The 17,905-nt window shown below is 43.9% G+C and overlaps 1 protein-coding gene across 1 annotated transcript in view; it reads right to left on the bottom strand.

The window, feature by feature from the left end:
* The window catches only part of LOC126272390 (UDP-glucosyltransferase 2-like), an 89,736-nt gene that overhangs the window by 48,118 nt on the left and 23,713 nt on the right, over positions 1-17,905 (bottom strand). The window contains exon 3 of the mRNA XM_049975213.1: positions 2,276-2,525. Coding sequence (XP_049831170.1) covers positions 2,276-2,525 — 250 coding nt within the window. The remainder of the gene's footprint in view (positions 1-2,275; positions 2,526-17,905) is intronic.

Here is a 17,905-nt window from a genome sequence, read left to right as displayed (position 1 = left end):
AATGGTTCAAATGGCTCTGAACACTATGGGACTCAACATCTGAGGTCATCAGTCCCTCAGAACTTAGAACTACTTAAACCTAACTAACCTAAGGACATCACACACATCCATGCCCGAGGCAGGATTCGAACCTGCGACCGTAGCGGTCGTGCGGTTCCAGATGAAGCGCCTAGAACCGCTCGGCCTCTCCAGCCGGCTACGTATTTCACGCGGTGTTTCTATATTTTTGTCTGATCCCTGTACACTGGTCGCCTGGCTGTGCACGATCATACGGGATTGTTAAGAATGTTGATTCAGAAATTGGGTTTGTTTGTAGCAAAACGTATCCGCAATAACAGTGCTCCAGATGTGGAGTACCACAGACTGCGAGCCCGACAACCAGTGTTGTGGCTTCCCCTGACATGGCAGCAGCGTGAGGTATGCCAAGAGTGGTTCGTCCAGCTGCAACACTGGACAATGGAAGTGGCATAGTGGCATCTTTCAGACAAGTCTTGGTCCTGTGTAAAGCATAATGGTATACGTACCCATGTGAGAGGCTCCAAGAAGAACGAATGTTGCTCAGTTGCATTCATTATTCCCATATGGTCCCAGGACGTAGCACCATGGTTTGGGATGCCATTACGTACACAATACAATCACTTCTGGCTCACGTAGCCAATAATATGGACAACAGCCATTACACTTCTGACACATTAACGCAAATGACTGTGCACTACGGCCGAGGTTGTCGAGACGTTATCTTTCAACAAGATAACGCAAAACCACTTGGTGTCCGTGCTGTCCCGGCCAGCACGCTCTCCAGATCTCATACCCACTGAAAACATCTGGTCACGGGTTGCCAAGAAGCTGGTACGCCTCCATTCACCAGCTGCAACAACTGGTGAACTCTGGCACAGATCTGAAGCAGCTTATCTGTCAGCCTACCTCGATTCATTCGTGCTCAGCCGGATTAGAGTCACTCCTGCTGCCATAGGTGGCTTCTCTATGTACTAAATTTCGCATCCTGTATACCACAATTCACCTTCAAATTCTATCATCCATTCTTCCTGCTACAGTGGAGACTCGATTAACAGGACTAATTGTTGCCGTACGTCTTTAGGATTATCGAAAATCCGAATAATTGAATGGCTGAAGAAAAGCGATTTTTGTGCTATTATCTATACAAAGATAATAAACATTGCCTGTGTATGGCTATCTTTTAGGTACACTGTCATATTGTTATCTTTCTAAGATTGATATATAATGTTAGGTGTTTATTCAGAACAACAAAAACAAATTAAACTTATTAAACTCAATAAAAACAATGTTTATTAAGAAAATAGAGACACTTTTGTGCGTAACTACATATTTTATTAATATTACTAAAACACTGCAAGCTTAATCATGAAATACCTAACAAAAGTCACGTAGGGCAGTCATTGTAGTATTTGTTTAAAATATTTAGTAATTGTCATCTGATTTTTTTTAAAAAAATTCTCTTCATTGCTGCCACATCACGAATTCGTTTTAATTGTATTAAACTCACGATATCACACGTTTTATTTTCGATCGGTTTGAAAACCGTTCCCAGGGCTTGAAATAATTGCTTATGACGTGATCCTGCATCATTTACGTCTTCTTTGGTTTTATGTTCTTGCATTTCCTGGTGTTTGTTTGCCTGCAATATGTATTCAATAATTTCGTCGTCCCACATGATCTAAAAACCTTGATCATTATAGTCACAAGTGAGCTACTGTTTCACATCATCGGCATATCTGCATGTTTGTCGATATCTCATTTATATCCTCCATAACGGAATCATCCGTATCGGTTATTGAATTTCCGTGCTCCCGTTATAGTATTATGTTCCAGACTTTGTTCAAAGTCTTCCTTTCAATCAAATCTCACGCATCTACAACCATGTAACAACACTCCTTTAAACAAGCTGCGACACGGCGCAGCGGCGTAGCGATTGCCTACAGCATACCTCAAACAATAATCAAAGGGGCGCTGTCTGACTCAGTACACGAGGTCTGTTCAAAAAGTTCTGGAACGTTCCTAATTTCCCGCCGATGATGTGTTGGAGCGAAATGCACACGCCTATATTTAATGTGTAACTACTAGAAGTTTCATTGCTGTTGTATGTCTGTTAATTATTGTTCAGTGCTGTATTGAGTAGCAGGTTACTAACATCATACTTATCAATAAACGATCCAACTGATTAGCGACACGTGAAGCAAATTACCGACTTCCAGACTAATGAGTAAAGAAAGGTGAATGTGCGACGGTAACTGACCTCTGGCTTCTTCTCGTTTGAGGCTATGCTCACGTCGCGGTAGTTCTTGAGAGGAGTCTTCAGCGGGAACTGGCTGATGACAGTGACGTTGTGGCCTCTAGCCGCCAGCTCCCTGAAGAGTCGCCCGAACATGGCGAAGTGGCTGGCGCCAGAGAACCACACGGGCGCCAAGATGTTCGCCGCCTCCGACGGAACACCCACTGCCAGAGCCAGCAGGACCACCGCCAACGGAGACATGGTGGTCTTGTACCTGAGCAGACGAAGAAGTCACTGAAAACACTGCCTTGTGTTCTATATCTCGTGTAAAGCTAAAAGCTTAGAACACGATGATAGCACAAAAGCGATTCAGCAGCATCCCACATTAGACGAACACTCTAGAACCTTGAAGGACTGCAACAACTTTCCATGGAATCAGCTCAAGATGTGGATGGAAGTCATCAGAAGAAAACCTACGCTATCCTGTCTTAATAGCTGCTCACCGTTCCTAATTTTGTTCATGCTCTACCATAGCCCATGGACGTTTGAATGGAGTAATATCGCAAGAACGTATATACTAAACTGAAGCGCTAAAGAAATTGGTATAGGTATGCGTATTCAAATACAGAGAAGTGTAAACAGGCAGATATGCCGCTGCGGTCGGCAACGCCTATGCAACACAACAAGCGTCTGGTGTAGTTGTTAGATCGGTTACTGCTGCTACAATGGCAGGTTATAAAGATTTAAGTGAGTTTGAAGGTGATGTTATAATCGGCGCACGAGCGATGGGACACACCATCTCCAAGGTAGCGATGAAGTGGGAATTTCCCCGTACGCCCATTTCACGAGTGTAGCGTGCTTATCAGAAACCCGGTAAAACATCAAATCTCCGACATCGCTGCGACCGGAAAAATATCCTGCAGGAACGGGACCAACGAAGGCTGATGAGAATCGTTCAACGTGACAGAATCGCAACCCTTCCGCAAATTGCTGCAGATTACAGTGCTGGGCCATCAACAAATGTCAGCGTGCGAACCATTCAACGAAATATCATCGACATGGGCTTTCGGAGCCGAAGGCCAACTTGTGCACCCGCACCCTTGATGACCGCACGACATAAAGCTTTACGCCTCGCTTGCCCCGATAACACCGACATTGGACTGTTGATGACTGAAAACATGTTGCCTGGTCAGACGAGTCTCGTTTCAAATTGTATCGAGCGGATGGACGTGTAGGAGCGTGGATACAACTTCATGAGTCCTTGGACTCTGCATGTCAGCAGAGGACTGTTCAAGCTGGTGGAGGTTCTGTAATGGCGTGGGGCGCGTGCAGTTGGAGTGATATGGGACCCCCTCATACCTCTAGATACGAATCTGACAGGTGACACGTACGTAAGCATTATGTCTGATCATCTGCATCCATTCAAGTCCATTGTGCATTCCGACAGACTTGGGCAATTCCAGCATGACGATGCGACACCCCACACATCCAGAATTACTACAGAGTGGCTCCAGGAACACTCTTCTGAGTTCAAGCACTTCCGCTGGCCACCAAACGCCCGAGACATGAACGTTATTGAGCATATGTGGGATGCCCAGCAACCTTTTGTTCAGAAGAGATCTCCACCCCCTCGTACTCTTACGGATTTATGGACAGCCCTGCAGGTTTCATGGTGTCAGTTCCCTCCAGCACCACTTAAGACATTAGTCGAGTTCACGCCACGTCGAGTTGCGGCATTTCTGCGTGCTCAAAGGGGCCCTACACGATTTTGGGCAGGTGTACCAGTTTCTTTGGCTCTTCAGTGTATAAGCGGAATGTCACCTGTGTGCAAGACTACGAACACAGCATTTTCTGTGTTGTTGATGTGGTCCTCAGTCCAAGGACTGGTTTGATGCAGTTCTCCACGCTAGTTTATTCTGTGCAAGTCTCTTCATCTCTGCGTAATTACTGCATCTTTCATCCACTTTCACCTGCCAACATTAATCAATTTTTGGTCGCCCTCTGCAGTTTATTTCTCTCACACTTTCCTACGTTACCAAACTGAGTATTTCTTGATGCTTCAGGACGTGTCCTATCAAACTGTCCCTTCGTTTAGATAAACTGCAGATGTATCTGATGCAATATATCTCGAACTACAGCCTTCAGCCCATACTTGTACAGTTAGGCTGTTATAACCAGCCACCCACGCACGATTTTTACAGAGTGGAGATGTTGTATATGGCATCCGTTGCAGGGTTGATTTGTATTGACTGTGGCGGTGAAGAATTGTAGGAAAGCGAACAGTGGACCTGCAATAACAGTGACTTTATTTTTACGACAGAACAGTGGCTTTTAATCATTGCGGCCAGCCGTGGTGACCGAGCGGTTCTAGGAGCTTCAGTCCGGAACCGCGCGACTGCTGCGGTCGCAGGTTCGAATCCTGCCTGGGGCATGGATGTGTGTGATGTCCTTAGGTTAGTCAGGTTTAAGTAGTTCTAAGTTCTAGGGGACTGATGACCTCAGATGTTAAGTCCCATAGTGCTCCAAGCCACTTAATCATTGCAGTAAAGACTACACATTTTCTGAACGTGAGAACATTGCTTACAAACTGTGAACATGACTTTGACAATTTCTTTTTATGGGTTAAAATTATGCAACAACAAAAAGGCCACGTCTATTTAAACTCATTCTATTCGCCAGCAACCATTCTGTACATTATAAATGACAGCGTGGTTCCACAATAAAGTAACAATTTGATTTACATAATTTGTAATATCTGTAATGTGTCTGTATATGTAACATTTCTACACAGAGTAATAACCGCTACCAGTCACAATATAAGGTGATTTTATTTAGCACACGACCGGTTTCGGGCTTGAGCCGATCTTCAGGCGGTTTACATTCATGTATATGTTTTCATATTCATTGTTGTCCGATCACAGATGGTTATGACTATGGGACCGCATAAAACAAAATTATTGAGTTTAGCAAAAAAAGTAAGACAACAATGATTCAAGAAAGTAAGATTTACTAAGTCATGTGAAAAGGAGGCGGATAATACATGCACAGGTAATATACAGACGGTACATACAAGTAAAAAGCATCATTTGATAGAATACACTGTGCAGAAAAGCATGCACGTAGCTTCAGACTCTGACATAAGTTATATTTCGCGCTACCTTGTGCTACAGGAAGTACACTTCATATAATTTGATCGTTATGGTAACTTATTTGTAAATCCATGGAACGATGACTCGTTCAACATTTGTGCTTTATGAAACATTGATTATGAGCGGAAGGGAGGATTGTAAGTTACAGTATAAAGAAAGTACATACGAGAAACAACAGGTAAGCCAAAGTTATTTCGATCTGATTTGCCGACGAGAGTATGGATCCCTTTTTACGAATTGATCCACCAAATGAGACTGCAAATAGAAAATGAGGAAAGTTAAGGCAGTGCTGAAGGGGAGAAACTGGAAATGGAGTTACTGGAAATCCATGAGGAGTTCATTATTTATATGGTAAAAGCTGAGTGTAGTAGTCTACAGGACAATCTCAGAGACTTCGTACTTTGCAAACTATGTGGTTGCAACTACAAGATCCCAAGTTATTGACGATATTCCTTCTGTTTAGTTTCATGTATCACCAGACAATCTTCTGTTATTCTATAAATCTTTCGAAGCATAAAGCTAATTTCTCTGTAGGTGTCACTAAAAGAGAAGTCATGATTCAGACACACGAGAAAGTTGCGAAAATAATGAATATGACAGAAATCAAGGGACAAAATAATACATAACTTAATAGGTGCAGAGAGATACACAAAAATAATCATTCATGGTACGATAGGATGTACTATAAAAACGTACAACTTGTTTACAAACGAGACAAAAACGAAGAATTCATTATTACGCTGTACAGACATAATATTCACCAAAGCTGTATGAGCACACAAACACAAGCGTGGTAGGCGTGATGGTTCAAATGGCTCTGAGCACTATGGGACTAAACTTCCGAGGTCATCAGTCCCCTAGAACTTAGAACTACTTAAACCTAACTATCTTAAGGACATCACACACATCCATGCCCGATGCAGAATTAGAACCTGCGACCGTAGCGGTCGCGCGGTTCCAGACTGTAGTGCCTAGAACCGCTCGGCCACCACGGGTTGCGGCGTTTTTCAACAAGATAACGCTTGTAACCTAACATGCTCTACAGAGTGTCGACATGTTGCTTTGGCCTGCTCGATCAAAAGATCTGTCTCCGATCGAGCACATATGGGATATCATCGTACTACAACTTCAGCGTCATCCACGAACAGCTTTAACCGTCCCTGTATTGCCCGACCAAGTGCAACAGGCGTGGAACTCCATCCCACAAACTGACATCCGGCACCCATAAGATGCGATGCATGCACTTTTGCACCGATTATAAATGTACCACCATTTCACATTGCAATGGCTTATCTTGCGGGTACATTAACGTGCGATCTTGCAATTGTAGTTATTTAAATATGTTTCCTAGGTAAATGTATTCCCGAAATTTCATTACTCAACACTAATTAGTTTTTGGTGTTGCGCATATTTTTCGTCAGTGTATTTGTAAGTCCAAACGACCACGCGATGTCACGTGTACAGTGCGTGCTGAAAGTTATCTCCATTTCTTATTGCGACACTTATTGACTCACTCTTTAGTATCAGCTTATCTGTAAACTCGTGGATAGTACCACAATCTATCAGACCCTGTAATTCTCCAATGGGTGTTCCACCTTTATAATCTTGCGTTATCAGTCCTTGAAGCTAACTGTTACCTGAAGCGAATATTGCTGACCAACTATTGGTCACACGAATTTATAACCCACGAATTACTAGCCTATGTTAGATGCGTCAAAGCACTTCTCATACAAGTTTAGATACAGGACAGCTTTTTTAACATACTTATTGGGCGTTATTTGACCAGCGCATGATTCTACTTTCTCGCCGTTATTGTCTGCATGTTGTGTTTCATTTTGCACATAGCCTGTTGCCTGTTTTTATAGTACTTGCTTGTAGAATATGTCTTGACTCTTCCTTCCATCGCGTTGTTTGTACTTTAACTTCGTCACTGAGCAGAAACTTGTTTGTTCTATTGCTTCCCACGTTTCATTCAGGCTATATTTCTATATAATTCCAAGGTAACCACTCACCATTGTACGTTGGAAGAAAAACAACCCATTTCGATATTGTCTTTTTAGTTATGTGACGATAACACTCAAAGTGTTACTGTTTTGTAGGCGTTAACAGAAAATTCTGAGCTATCACTGTCCTTCAATTGATTAGTTCATCTGTTAATAGACTAGTGGTCGAAAAGGATAAAAACGAAGAAGTACAGACAATTGAGCTTAAAATATTCATTGCCTCAGCTAGGTGTACCAAATCCGTTACACGCGATCTTTCTTTCTGGAAATAAAACCAAGCTGCTTCACGGTATAACCAAATGAAACTCTCGGGCACTTAAGTAAGAACTAACAAGTTAACAGTCCGAATCGTTGTGTCGAGACCTAGTTTGCTTCTTCCGTGGTAGTCAACTTGTAATAATTCCAGTGTTGACATGAATTTAAAGTAAAAAAAAAGTTATTTTTCGAATGGCTTTCTGTGCGATCAGTTTATGTGCACCCGACCTTAATACTCTCTTGTCGCTTCTTCCATTGGTTTGCTAGAGAAAGCGATAAAATCACAGACTGAAACAACTGAAATTTCACTGAATTTGCATAGACAAATACAACTTATATTCGATGTATAACTTTCTTTCCAAACCGGTAAGAAGCATTCGCAATAGACAGAACTAACACGTCAACATTCATATCTTGTAGCAACTGGAAACTGTAAAATAGCTATACAGAGTTGCAACGTCACATTTCTTGTGCACCGTGCATTTAAATTAAGGACAATATGTCACAGCCATGTGAATCGGAGACAGAATTCGACAGTTTCACGCAAGACTAGGCCTGAGTTGGGAATGAGTCTGACTGAGTTTGAATAACTTAGGAGTACCACACACATCTGGTTAGACTTTTAAACAGAAGAGATAAAATTTAAAGTATACTAATATAGGAAATGAATTACGAGGGTGGTTTGAAAAGTTCTCGAAATCACCACGAGAGGTCAGCGCTAGCGCAACGAGTTGTTCACGTGATATTCATTGGAATGTTGCATTAAGTGTCACGTCAGTACTCTTGGATGTGGTGGTGTGTTGGGGCTTATGGGCGCTCAACATCGAGGTCATCGGCGCCCTGACACACATTAAAAGGAACGAATGTGGACAGACCTAACAAAACTAAAGCACACACTCAAAGAAAGCAGGAAAAGAAGGAAAATGCTACATAAGAAAGTAAAACCTAAGGAAAGGGGAAACATAGCAACAAGAATGTCACAGGAAATTGTTATTGGCTGGCCACTTACATAAAATATGGGTGAGCTTGTCACACAGTGAGCAAATTAAAATCCTCTCCCTAAAATCTTTGTAAAAAACATTTGACATGGCACATAACTTTAAAACTTTAGCCACATTCGTCTGAGTGTTGCCTAAAAAAGATGGCAGGTCCGCTGGCAAGTCAGCCGCGGCCCGCTGGTCAGAAAATAAAACGCAATCCAATAAATCGTGGCGCACAGTGACCTGGACGCCGCAAGCACCACACATTGGAGGGTCCTCTCGCCGGAGCAGGAAGCCATGCGCCATAGGGCTGTGGCCTATTCGAAGCCGAGTGAGAACCTCGTCCCGTCGATGGGGCTGAGAGGAAGTACACCACACACGCGTTGTGGGCTTCACTATACGGAGCTTATTGTCAGCCACTTCCACCCACTGATCCTCCCACCGACGCATAACCCGTGAGCTCAACAGCGAGGTGAGTGCGTGCAGGAGGATAGCACACTGAGATACTTGTGGGGCGAGACACGCCTCCTTGGCTGCGAGATCTGCCCTTTCATTCCCAGCAATGCCGACATGCCCCGGAACCCAGCAGAAAACTACAACCTTCCCCAGTCGCTGTAGTCGGAGGAGGGCATCCTGGATGGTCTAGACAATTTTGTCTGACGGATACAAACGTTGCAATAAGTGAAGGGCACTGAGTGAATCGGAACAGAGAAGAAATTTAGGAGAGGAAGAATGTCTCATGTGTTCCAGTGCCCGCAAGATCGCAGACAATTCTCCATCAAAGACAGTAAAAGTCAGAGCAGTAGGACGTTGAAGACACGATCCGGAAAAAAGCTGAGCAACCAACAGAGTCCCCTTGTTTCGATCCATCCGTAAAAACAGCTATATAGTCGTGGTGCTCAGATAAAATGGCAGAAAATGCTGCATTAAAAACGGTGGCAGGAGTGCAATCTCTCTTGTACTGCAATAAATCTATAATCACTACAGTGACCAGGGTGGCAGGCGGTTAAAACCCTGGATTTGGGGTTGTACAGACTCCACGCCGAGGGACTCTAGTGCACGTTGCACACGGATCCCAAACGGCAACGTAGCCCGGGGACGGCGGGAAAAAAGGCGGTCCAGAGGTGGATGGGCAACAAGATGGTGAGCAGGCGAGGTGGGAGCTGCAAGAAACTTACAAGCCTGGCGCACCAGCAGGAGCTGCCGCCGGATGGTAAGTGGCGGTTCGCCAGTCTCAGCGCAGAGGCTGGGTACGGGACTGGTCCGATAAGCACCCGTGGCCAGTCGAATCCCAGCATGGTGGACAGCGTCAAGGATCTGCAAATAAGACGGCCTCGCTGACCCGTACACTTTGCACCCATACTCCAACCGTGAACGCACGAAAGCTCGGTAAAACTGAAGGAGACGCGCCCTGTCCGCTCCCCAAGACCTGTGGCTCAGGCACTTGAGGATGTTGAGTGCCTTCAGGGTTCTGGCTTTCAAGTCACGTAGGTGTGGCAGCCATGACAACCTGGAGTCAAAAATTAGGCCCAGAAACCGCACTGTGTCTCTAAAATGTGGGACAGTATCCCCCTATGCAAGGCAGGCAAAATAAAAAAGACGAGAACGATTAAAATGAACACAAACACACTTATCGGCAGAAAACCGAAAACCCGTCTTTGCAGCCCACTCCTCTAACCGCCGCACTGTTAGCTGCAACTGACGGCTCACGGTTGCAACACTGGAGGAGGAACAGAAAACAGCAAAGTCGTCCACAAATAAGGAGCACTGTACTGGACTCCTCACTGTAGACGTTATAGTGTTGATGGCTATGGCAAAGAGGGTAACGCTTAAAACGCTGCCCTGGGGGACACCGTTCTCTTGCGCAAAGCGATCAGACAGTGTGTTACCAACGCGGGTCCGAAAAAACCGCTGAGACAGGAAAGACCGAATGAAAATCGGGAGCCCCATTGACGCAGTTGTACAAGAATACAGTATCTCTAAGTAGTATCATATGCCTTACTGATATCAAAGAAGACACCAATACAGTGATGCTGACGGAGAAAAGCCTGCTGAATAGCCGTCTCTAGGAAGGTCAGGTTGCCGACCGTGGACCGAAATTTCCGGAATCCACACTGAAAGCGGCTAAGGAGCTGTCTGGTCTCTTAACAGCCAGACCAGACGCCGGTTGACCATCCGTTCCAGGGTCTTTGCGATACAGCTTGTCAAGGCGATACTACGATAACTACTGGGACATGTGCGGTCCTTTCCTGGTTTGAGGAGAGGGATGAGGATTGCCTCCCTCCACGAGGTGGGAACACTCCCGTCTGACATTCGAGGAGGATTTCCTTTGACGCCGCTGGCAGATGGCGAAGCATGGAGTACCGGATGCGGTCCTAACCTGGTGCAGTGTCAGAAGTCTCAGTAAGAGCCGATTCAAGTTCAAACATGGAGAAAGGGGAGTTGTAGGCCTCAGAACTGTTCGACCGAAAGTCCAAGGTGGCTCTTTCGACAGTCGCACGGTAGCTACGAAACGCTGGATCCTGATTTGCAGTGGCAGTACTTTGTGCAAAATGCTCTGCCAGCGTCTGAACAATGGCTCTGGGTGTCGTTTGGAGGCATCCCTGGTTCAGGACAGCAGCTATTGGTAAATGGCTATGTTTACCGGAAATCCTCCGGATGGCTTCCCATACTTTTGTGGAACGGTTGATGGAGTCCAGGAACTCCTGCTATGACCTTTTCTTGCTCTCTTTAATGACACGGCGTGTCCTGGCTCTCGCGATTCGAAAGGCGGTAAGATTGACCGCTGTTGGGCGGCATTTAAATCGGCGAAGAGCCGCACGCCTGTCCCGGATGTCTGAACGGCACTCTTCTGTCCACCAAGGCACAAGGCGCCGCTTAAGAGTGCCAGAAGACTGTGGTATGGACAGGTCAACAGCATGATGGATCACAAGCGTGATGTGATCCACCCATTCCTGTACGCTATTGTGGCGGTCAAAGACAGCCAACCGAGCGAACAGTGGCCAGTTAGCCCTGCCAATCATCCACGATGGTGGCCGCTGCTCCAGCAATATACCATCCAGGAGATGAATGCGGATAGGGAAGTGATGGCTGGAATGAAGGTCGTCAATGACCTCTCAGTGAACAGAGTTGGTGAGGGTTGGAGAGCAGAAAGATAGGTCAATGGCTGAGAATGACCCCGTAGCAGTAGAGAAATGAGTCGGAGTACCTGTGTTGAGGATGCACAACACTTGAGATGTTAGGAGGCTCTCCAAAATTCGACCTCGAGCACAAAGAGAAGTGGAGCCCCACAGGACACGGTGGGCAAGAGAGCTGTGGCGGTGACGTGGCTCTGTTGTTGTTCCCGCATAGTGATTTGCGAAGATGGAAAAAATCGAGATTCGAGCAGTGGATTAGTACTTCGTAAAGAAAGGTATGAAAACAAAGGATATTCATGCCGATTTCCCAGAATACTCTGGGGACACTGCTCCTTCATATTCAACTGTTGCGAAGTGGACAAGTGAATTTAAATTTGGTTGGGAGAGCTTAGATAATGATCCGCGCAATGGTCGGCCAAGAAGTGGTACTACTCCAGAAATCATTGCATAAGTGCCCAAAACGGTCATGTAGGATCTCCGATTGAAAGTGCGTGAAATTGCTCACGCTAGCCAGAAAGGGTATATCACATTTTAACTGCAGAATTAGAAATGAAACAAATTATCTGCAAGATGGATTCTGCGACTCTCGACGCTGGATCAAATGGTTCAAATGGCTCTGAGCACTATGGGACTCAAATCTGAGGTCATCAGTCCCCTAGAACTTAGAACTACTTTAACCTAACTGACCTAAGGACATCACACCCACCCATGCCCGAGGCAGGATTCTAACCTGCGACCGTAGCGGTCGCGCGATTCCAGACTATAGCGCCTAGAACCACAAGGACACACAGGCCGGCGACGCTGGATCAAAAACGCATGAGAATAGACTTATGGGAACAATGTTTGGCCCGTTTTAGAAGAAAGAAAGAAGATTTTTTGCGCCGGTTTGTCACCTCAGATGAATCTTAGGTGCATTACTATACCCCAGAGACAAAACAACAGCGAAAGCAGTGGAAATATGCTGATTCTCCGCCCCAAAGAAAGCAAAGACAATTCCTTCGGCGGGAAAGGTCACGGCATAAGTGTTCTGGGATGCGAAGGGAATACTGTTTGTAGATTACCTCACCACTGGGCCAAAAATTACTGGATAATACTATGCTAACCTCCTGGACAAATTGCAACAAAGGATACGCGAAAAAATGCCAGGTTTAGCAAGGAAGAAAGTCACCTTCCATCAAGCCAATGCGCGCCCGCACACATGTGCCGTCGCCATGGTTAAATTACACGAACTAAGATATGATTTGTTGCCACACCCGCCTTATTCACCTGATATGGCTCCGTCAGACTTCCATCTCTTCTTGAAAATTTTTGTTGGTGGGTGAAATCATTTCAAACGAAGAATTGATAGCCGGAGTTGACAACTATTTTGCAGGCCTGGAGGAAACTAATTTTCGAGTTGGGACTAAGGCACCGGAACACCGCTGGACCAAGTGCATTAATCCACAAGGAGACTATATTGAAAAATAAAAAAAGTTTCAGTGATGTAAGTAATTTTGTTTTATTCCGTTCCGAGAACTTTTCAAAGCACCCTCGATTATGTTCTGTACATCCCATAAAAAGAAGACAATGTTAACTATTAATCTACCAGCATCAACAGCTGCATATGTCAAAACTGTACAGATGAAGTTGAAAGTATGGCAGAAAGGCCTGCAGGCAGGGATGGTAGGGGTTGCCTGGCTGCAGGTGCCTTGCACTACTCCACATGTTGTCCCTGTATAGGCACTTGTTCAAACTCTCAATAAAGGTGGGCAGGTGCCACTAAGGGTGTGGCTAAATTGGGGTCTTAGAGGGACACTTTGTAGTTCTATTCACTCAAGTGTCAATGATGCACACCCGCCCCATGATGACGCCGTAGAAGAGCTCGTAACACTAGGGATGAATATGCTTAAGCACCCATTGCTGCTTCGCATCGCGGTTAGATTCCGTCGAATGGTTCTGAACGGTAGCTAGAGGTTCCAACCTGTACACGAGAGCATAAACTGCAATCGCGCTGCGCTGCGCTGCAAAGGTTTCAGATCACGTTTAATGGGGATACAGCCCAGAATGTTCAACGTCTGGGATGTCAGCACTGTCAGAGGTTGTCGTTCTGTTACTCATTGCCAACTTTCGTTTTCCACGCCACCGCCCGGGGCGTTTTCGAGTCGATTCTGAGCGGCTTTTTGTCTGAAATGTTTTCCTCGACCTTTCATTTTTCATTTGGTGTTCGTGGAGCAGGTTAATAGTTTGGTTTGAACATATCTTGAATGTCGACGATGTCCATCTCACAGAAAGTTGATCTCTGCACCTCCCGGACAGTCATTTTCTGTGCGAGTCATTAGCAGCTAATATTTTCCTGTCATTGTTGTTAACACAACACTATCAAATGAGCCTTACTTAAGACTGAACTTGCTACCTCGCACTCGACGGGTTCTTTGCTAGCTCTGACATTTTAATATGACCAAACGAGACCGCAATGTCTACTTGTGCTACCCATGAGAAAACCGACTTATTTCGACCCTTGGCGTCGCTCTTCTGACCTCCATCGCAGAGGCGTCAAAATAAGGGGTAAAATGTGGATAAGAGGGGGCGTGACGATATTCTCACAGAGTGACATGTTCGCGGTGGCGCTGACCAGAATTGTGGTGGAATTTGGTGCCAATGTGACGTCGTAAGCCCACATTACACGTCACACGAACTCCTGAGCCCTTGCTTTTTTGTCGCATGTGTCGACAACTTGCTGTTTGAAGTATCGACGGCTCCGAGTATGATGCCGCAGGGCGCCGCGCTTTTACAGTATTACAGATGAAAGTTGTAGGCACCTTAGAGCCAAATTTCAAACTTTTGCATATCATTTGGTTCAGAGAATGTGGCCCTTTAATTGTGTTGGTCGTTGTAGTAATTGCGTGAAAGGCAAAAATTGCTGAACTTCGAGAAACTCAATAATTTCTGTTTTCCAGCTCAAATTTTCATCAGTATGTACACATAAAACTCTGGAACAGAGATGGGCAAACTGAAACACGTAACTGTTTCGAAACAAATGAAACAGTACAATGTAATGTTTCGATACGCAGTTTCGAAACTGTGAAACAGTTGGCATTTTGTAATCTAATAAACCTACACGTTTTATCATCTTGAATGTCTACTGTATAAGCATGTCCATATAAGCACAAATGAGGTGCGAGAGCGATAATCATATCGCAGAAAGTGTGAAACTATCACTTAGGCGTCTTGGCAGTTTCGTATTTCCTGCAGCAAATGCGCTACTTTCGTGTCCTGTGGCTTTCATACTTTTCAATTGACTGAGAACCCCAGGCATAGCTGAAGACAGAAGAGCCACCACGAACGGAACTGGAGATTGGAGCAAACTGCAGAAACAACGCATATGCTACTGGGATTCCCACATTCCGTTAGTATGGGTAATATACCCATCCCGCTAATTTCCATGCACACAAGAGAATCATTGTGGATAATAGGCACAGTGACTGTAGACTCACAAATACGGCCAAATAATTCGAATAAATAACAAAATATAACAAAAAAATTGTGGTCTTTCAAGGTGTTTCGAACCGTTCCTATAAATTCATCATGCTTCGCAGCCCTTCCCGTTCACCATTACACTATCATTGATATGTCAAACAGATTTCTTGCAATTATACCTACAAATTTATGTATATGTCTGATAACTGTCACTCTACGCCTTTTTTATTCAAAATGTTGTAGGCCTACTTGCGTTTCTTAATATGATTACTGTACATGAACAGAGAAGCGTATGTTATAAGAAAAAGTATAATTTAACTGAATGATTTTCACATATTCATTATTTTGAATGTGAATAGTATGCGTTGTTTTATTGTTGGTTAGTGTTTATAAAGTAGATGTTACGCCATTTCGAAATAGTACAGCCAGCTAGAAACGAAGCTTTATTTTCGGATATCTTAAGCTTCATGCTATTGCTTGTCAAAAATGTTTCGACACTCTTGAAAGTGTTTCATGAAGTGGTATGTTGTGTTTCAGTATCTGTGCCGAGCCCGAATCTCGTCCGACACAGAGCGGAATGAAACATCACTGTTTCGATACAATCAGTCCGTTCCAAACACAGGTGAACTGAAACAGCCATATTTTGAAACAACGATACAGTATCTGTGTTTGGCTCGAATCTGGTCCGAGACAGGGGCGGAATGAAACACCACTGTTTCGAAACAGTGAACCACAGCCGTTCCGAAACCCTGAAACAGTTCCACGTATCGATACACTATATCGAAACATAGAAACAGTGGCCAAGTCTGAATCTGGAACATTCTGTCCTATTCACTGTGTCTTGTATACTTGCTTCGTTAATTGTTGGTGTCATTCCACTCATTATGGAGAACAAAATATACATCAAGTTTGTCTCCATCACTTCCGAAGTTCTTTCGCAACAACATAGATACATTATTATACTTTACAGAACATCATACGGTTCAAGAGTAAGATAACACTGAATCATTTCCACCAGGATTTTTTTCAAAATAACAAAATTCAACATAGTTCTAATTTTAGGCACTAAATGAAGCGATGTGTATCACGTCAGTTATAAAGTATGTTCAGTTCGAAACAAGCGCAATCAAGACAGGCATATAACTAACTAGAAAAAAAAAACTGTTTCATAAATGTGACAATATTATGAGAAAGCCATCGTCAACAATAGACAACCATATGCACACACACACACACACACACACACACACACACACACACACACGCATCTATTGTTGACGAAGGCCTTAACGGTCGAAAGCTATAATTGTGAGAGTTTTTTTGTTGTGCCTGTCTGCGACTCAGCATCTCCGCTATATGGGGAGTAGCAACTATCCTTCTTACAATACTGCTGGATTCCATCCTGGATTTTCCATTGTTTATTTAATAAATTTAGTACAGAGGAGAAGCCGAAATATCTTTGATCAGCATTTGTTCTACTGTTACTCTTTGAACTCGTACTACACTACTGATTTTTGCCATTTCTTGTGATGGGAGTAGCATGATTTGATAAGGGATTGAACAAAGTCGCATTTAAAGGCACCATATACGAGCGATCGATCGCAGCGATGCATCGCATGCGATATCGCCTGCAGTCAGTCCCTCGCCTCGATATTCTACACACACGCGATTTGCCAAGCAATTTCAATCAGCTTAGGAAAAAAAAAAAAAAACTTCACTGTGTCTAGAAGTTCTGGTGTTGAAAATTAACTGCCATATCTAACAGTTGTTGCAGTTGATTTCCGTATCCCCACCAATACTTGGAAAACATAAATTTAAAATAAACGAGAATTAGAATTTATTAAACTCGCTTTGAAACGCTTTTCTTGGGTATCGTTGGTTACTTTATAGAATGTATTACATTTCTCACCGACAGCAAATGGGCTATTTTCATTTTTCTTGCGTACCAGTAGAATTCGTTTTAGATTTTTTAGTTCTCAATTCCCTTTTATTCATTAGTCTTAGGATTTAAATTGCAAGTATTTACACAGTTTACTCCATGTGCCAAATATAGAGATGTCAATAGCAACACTACTGATTACCGTAACCAGGGCCGGCGCAAGTCACGTGTGAAACGTGCGGCCGTATGGGGCGGTACTTTCCGAAGAGCGGCAGAAGACGAAATCTAATTTGGAAATTCGAATGCAACGTTCGATACTGCGATTACATGTTAAGCCTGACGCACTTTTGCTAAGCCCTTCAATGGCAGTTTTCGAGTGTTTTATTCTTCCCGCATTATGGAAAAAAATGTTGAACATTACTACAGTCAAACATGTCCAACACCTACAATGGCTAGAAGTAATCCGAATGGGTAAATACACTGCGGGTAATTCCAAGGGGTAAAGATATTGCTAATAAGCCTGGCATAAGTTGGGTTTCGACTTTTTTTTTGAAAATTTTTGCTATCCGTTTCTTAGTGATAGTCGGACGTTTTGGTCTTTGAGCCATAAAACACCTGTCTCCGCCTGCATGAACAACAATTAAACTCTAACCGACACTTTTGTTTGACAATATTACTCTCACACTATCATTTTTCCAACATTTTTTACAGTATGATGCGTGTGAACCCAAGTTTCATTTTAGTAAACTACTGGTCGCTTTGATTCGGATGAAAACCTGAGAAAGTAGGTTTTTT

This window comes from Schistocerca gregaria, chromosome 5 (genome assembly GCF_023897955.1).
Source record: "Schistocerca gregaria isolate iqSchGreg1 chromosome 5, iqSchGreg1.2, whole genome shotgun sequence".
NCBI lineage: Eukaryota > Metazoa > Arthropoda > Insecta > Orthoptera > Acrididae > Schistocerca > Schistocerca gregaria.
Note: the sequence above shows the minus strand (reverse complement) of the source record. Positions and strands in the feature narration are given on the sequence as shown.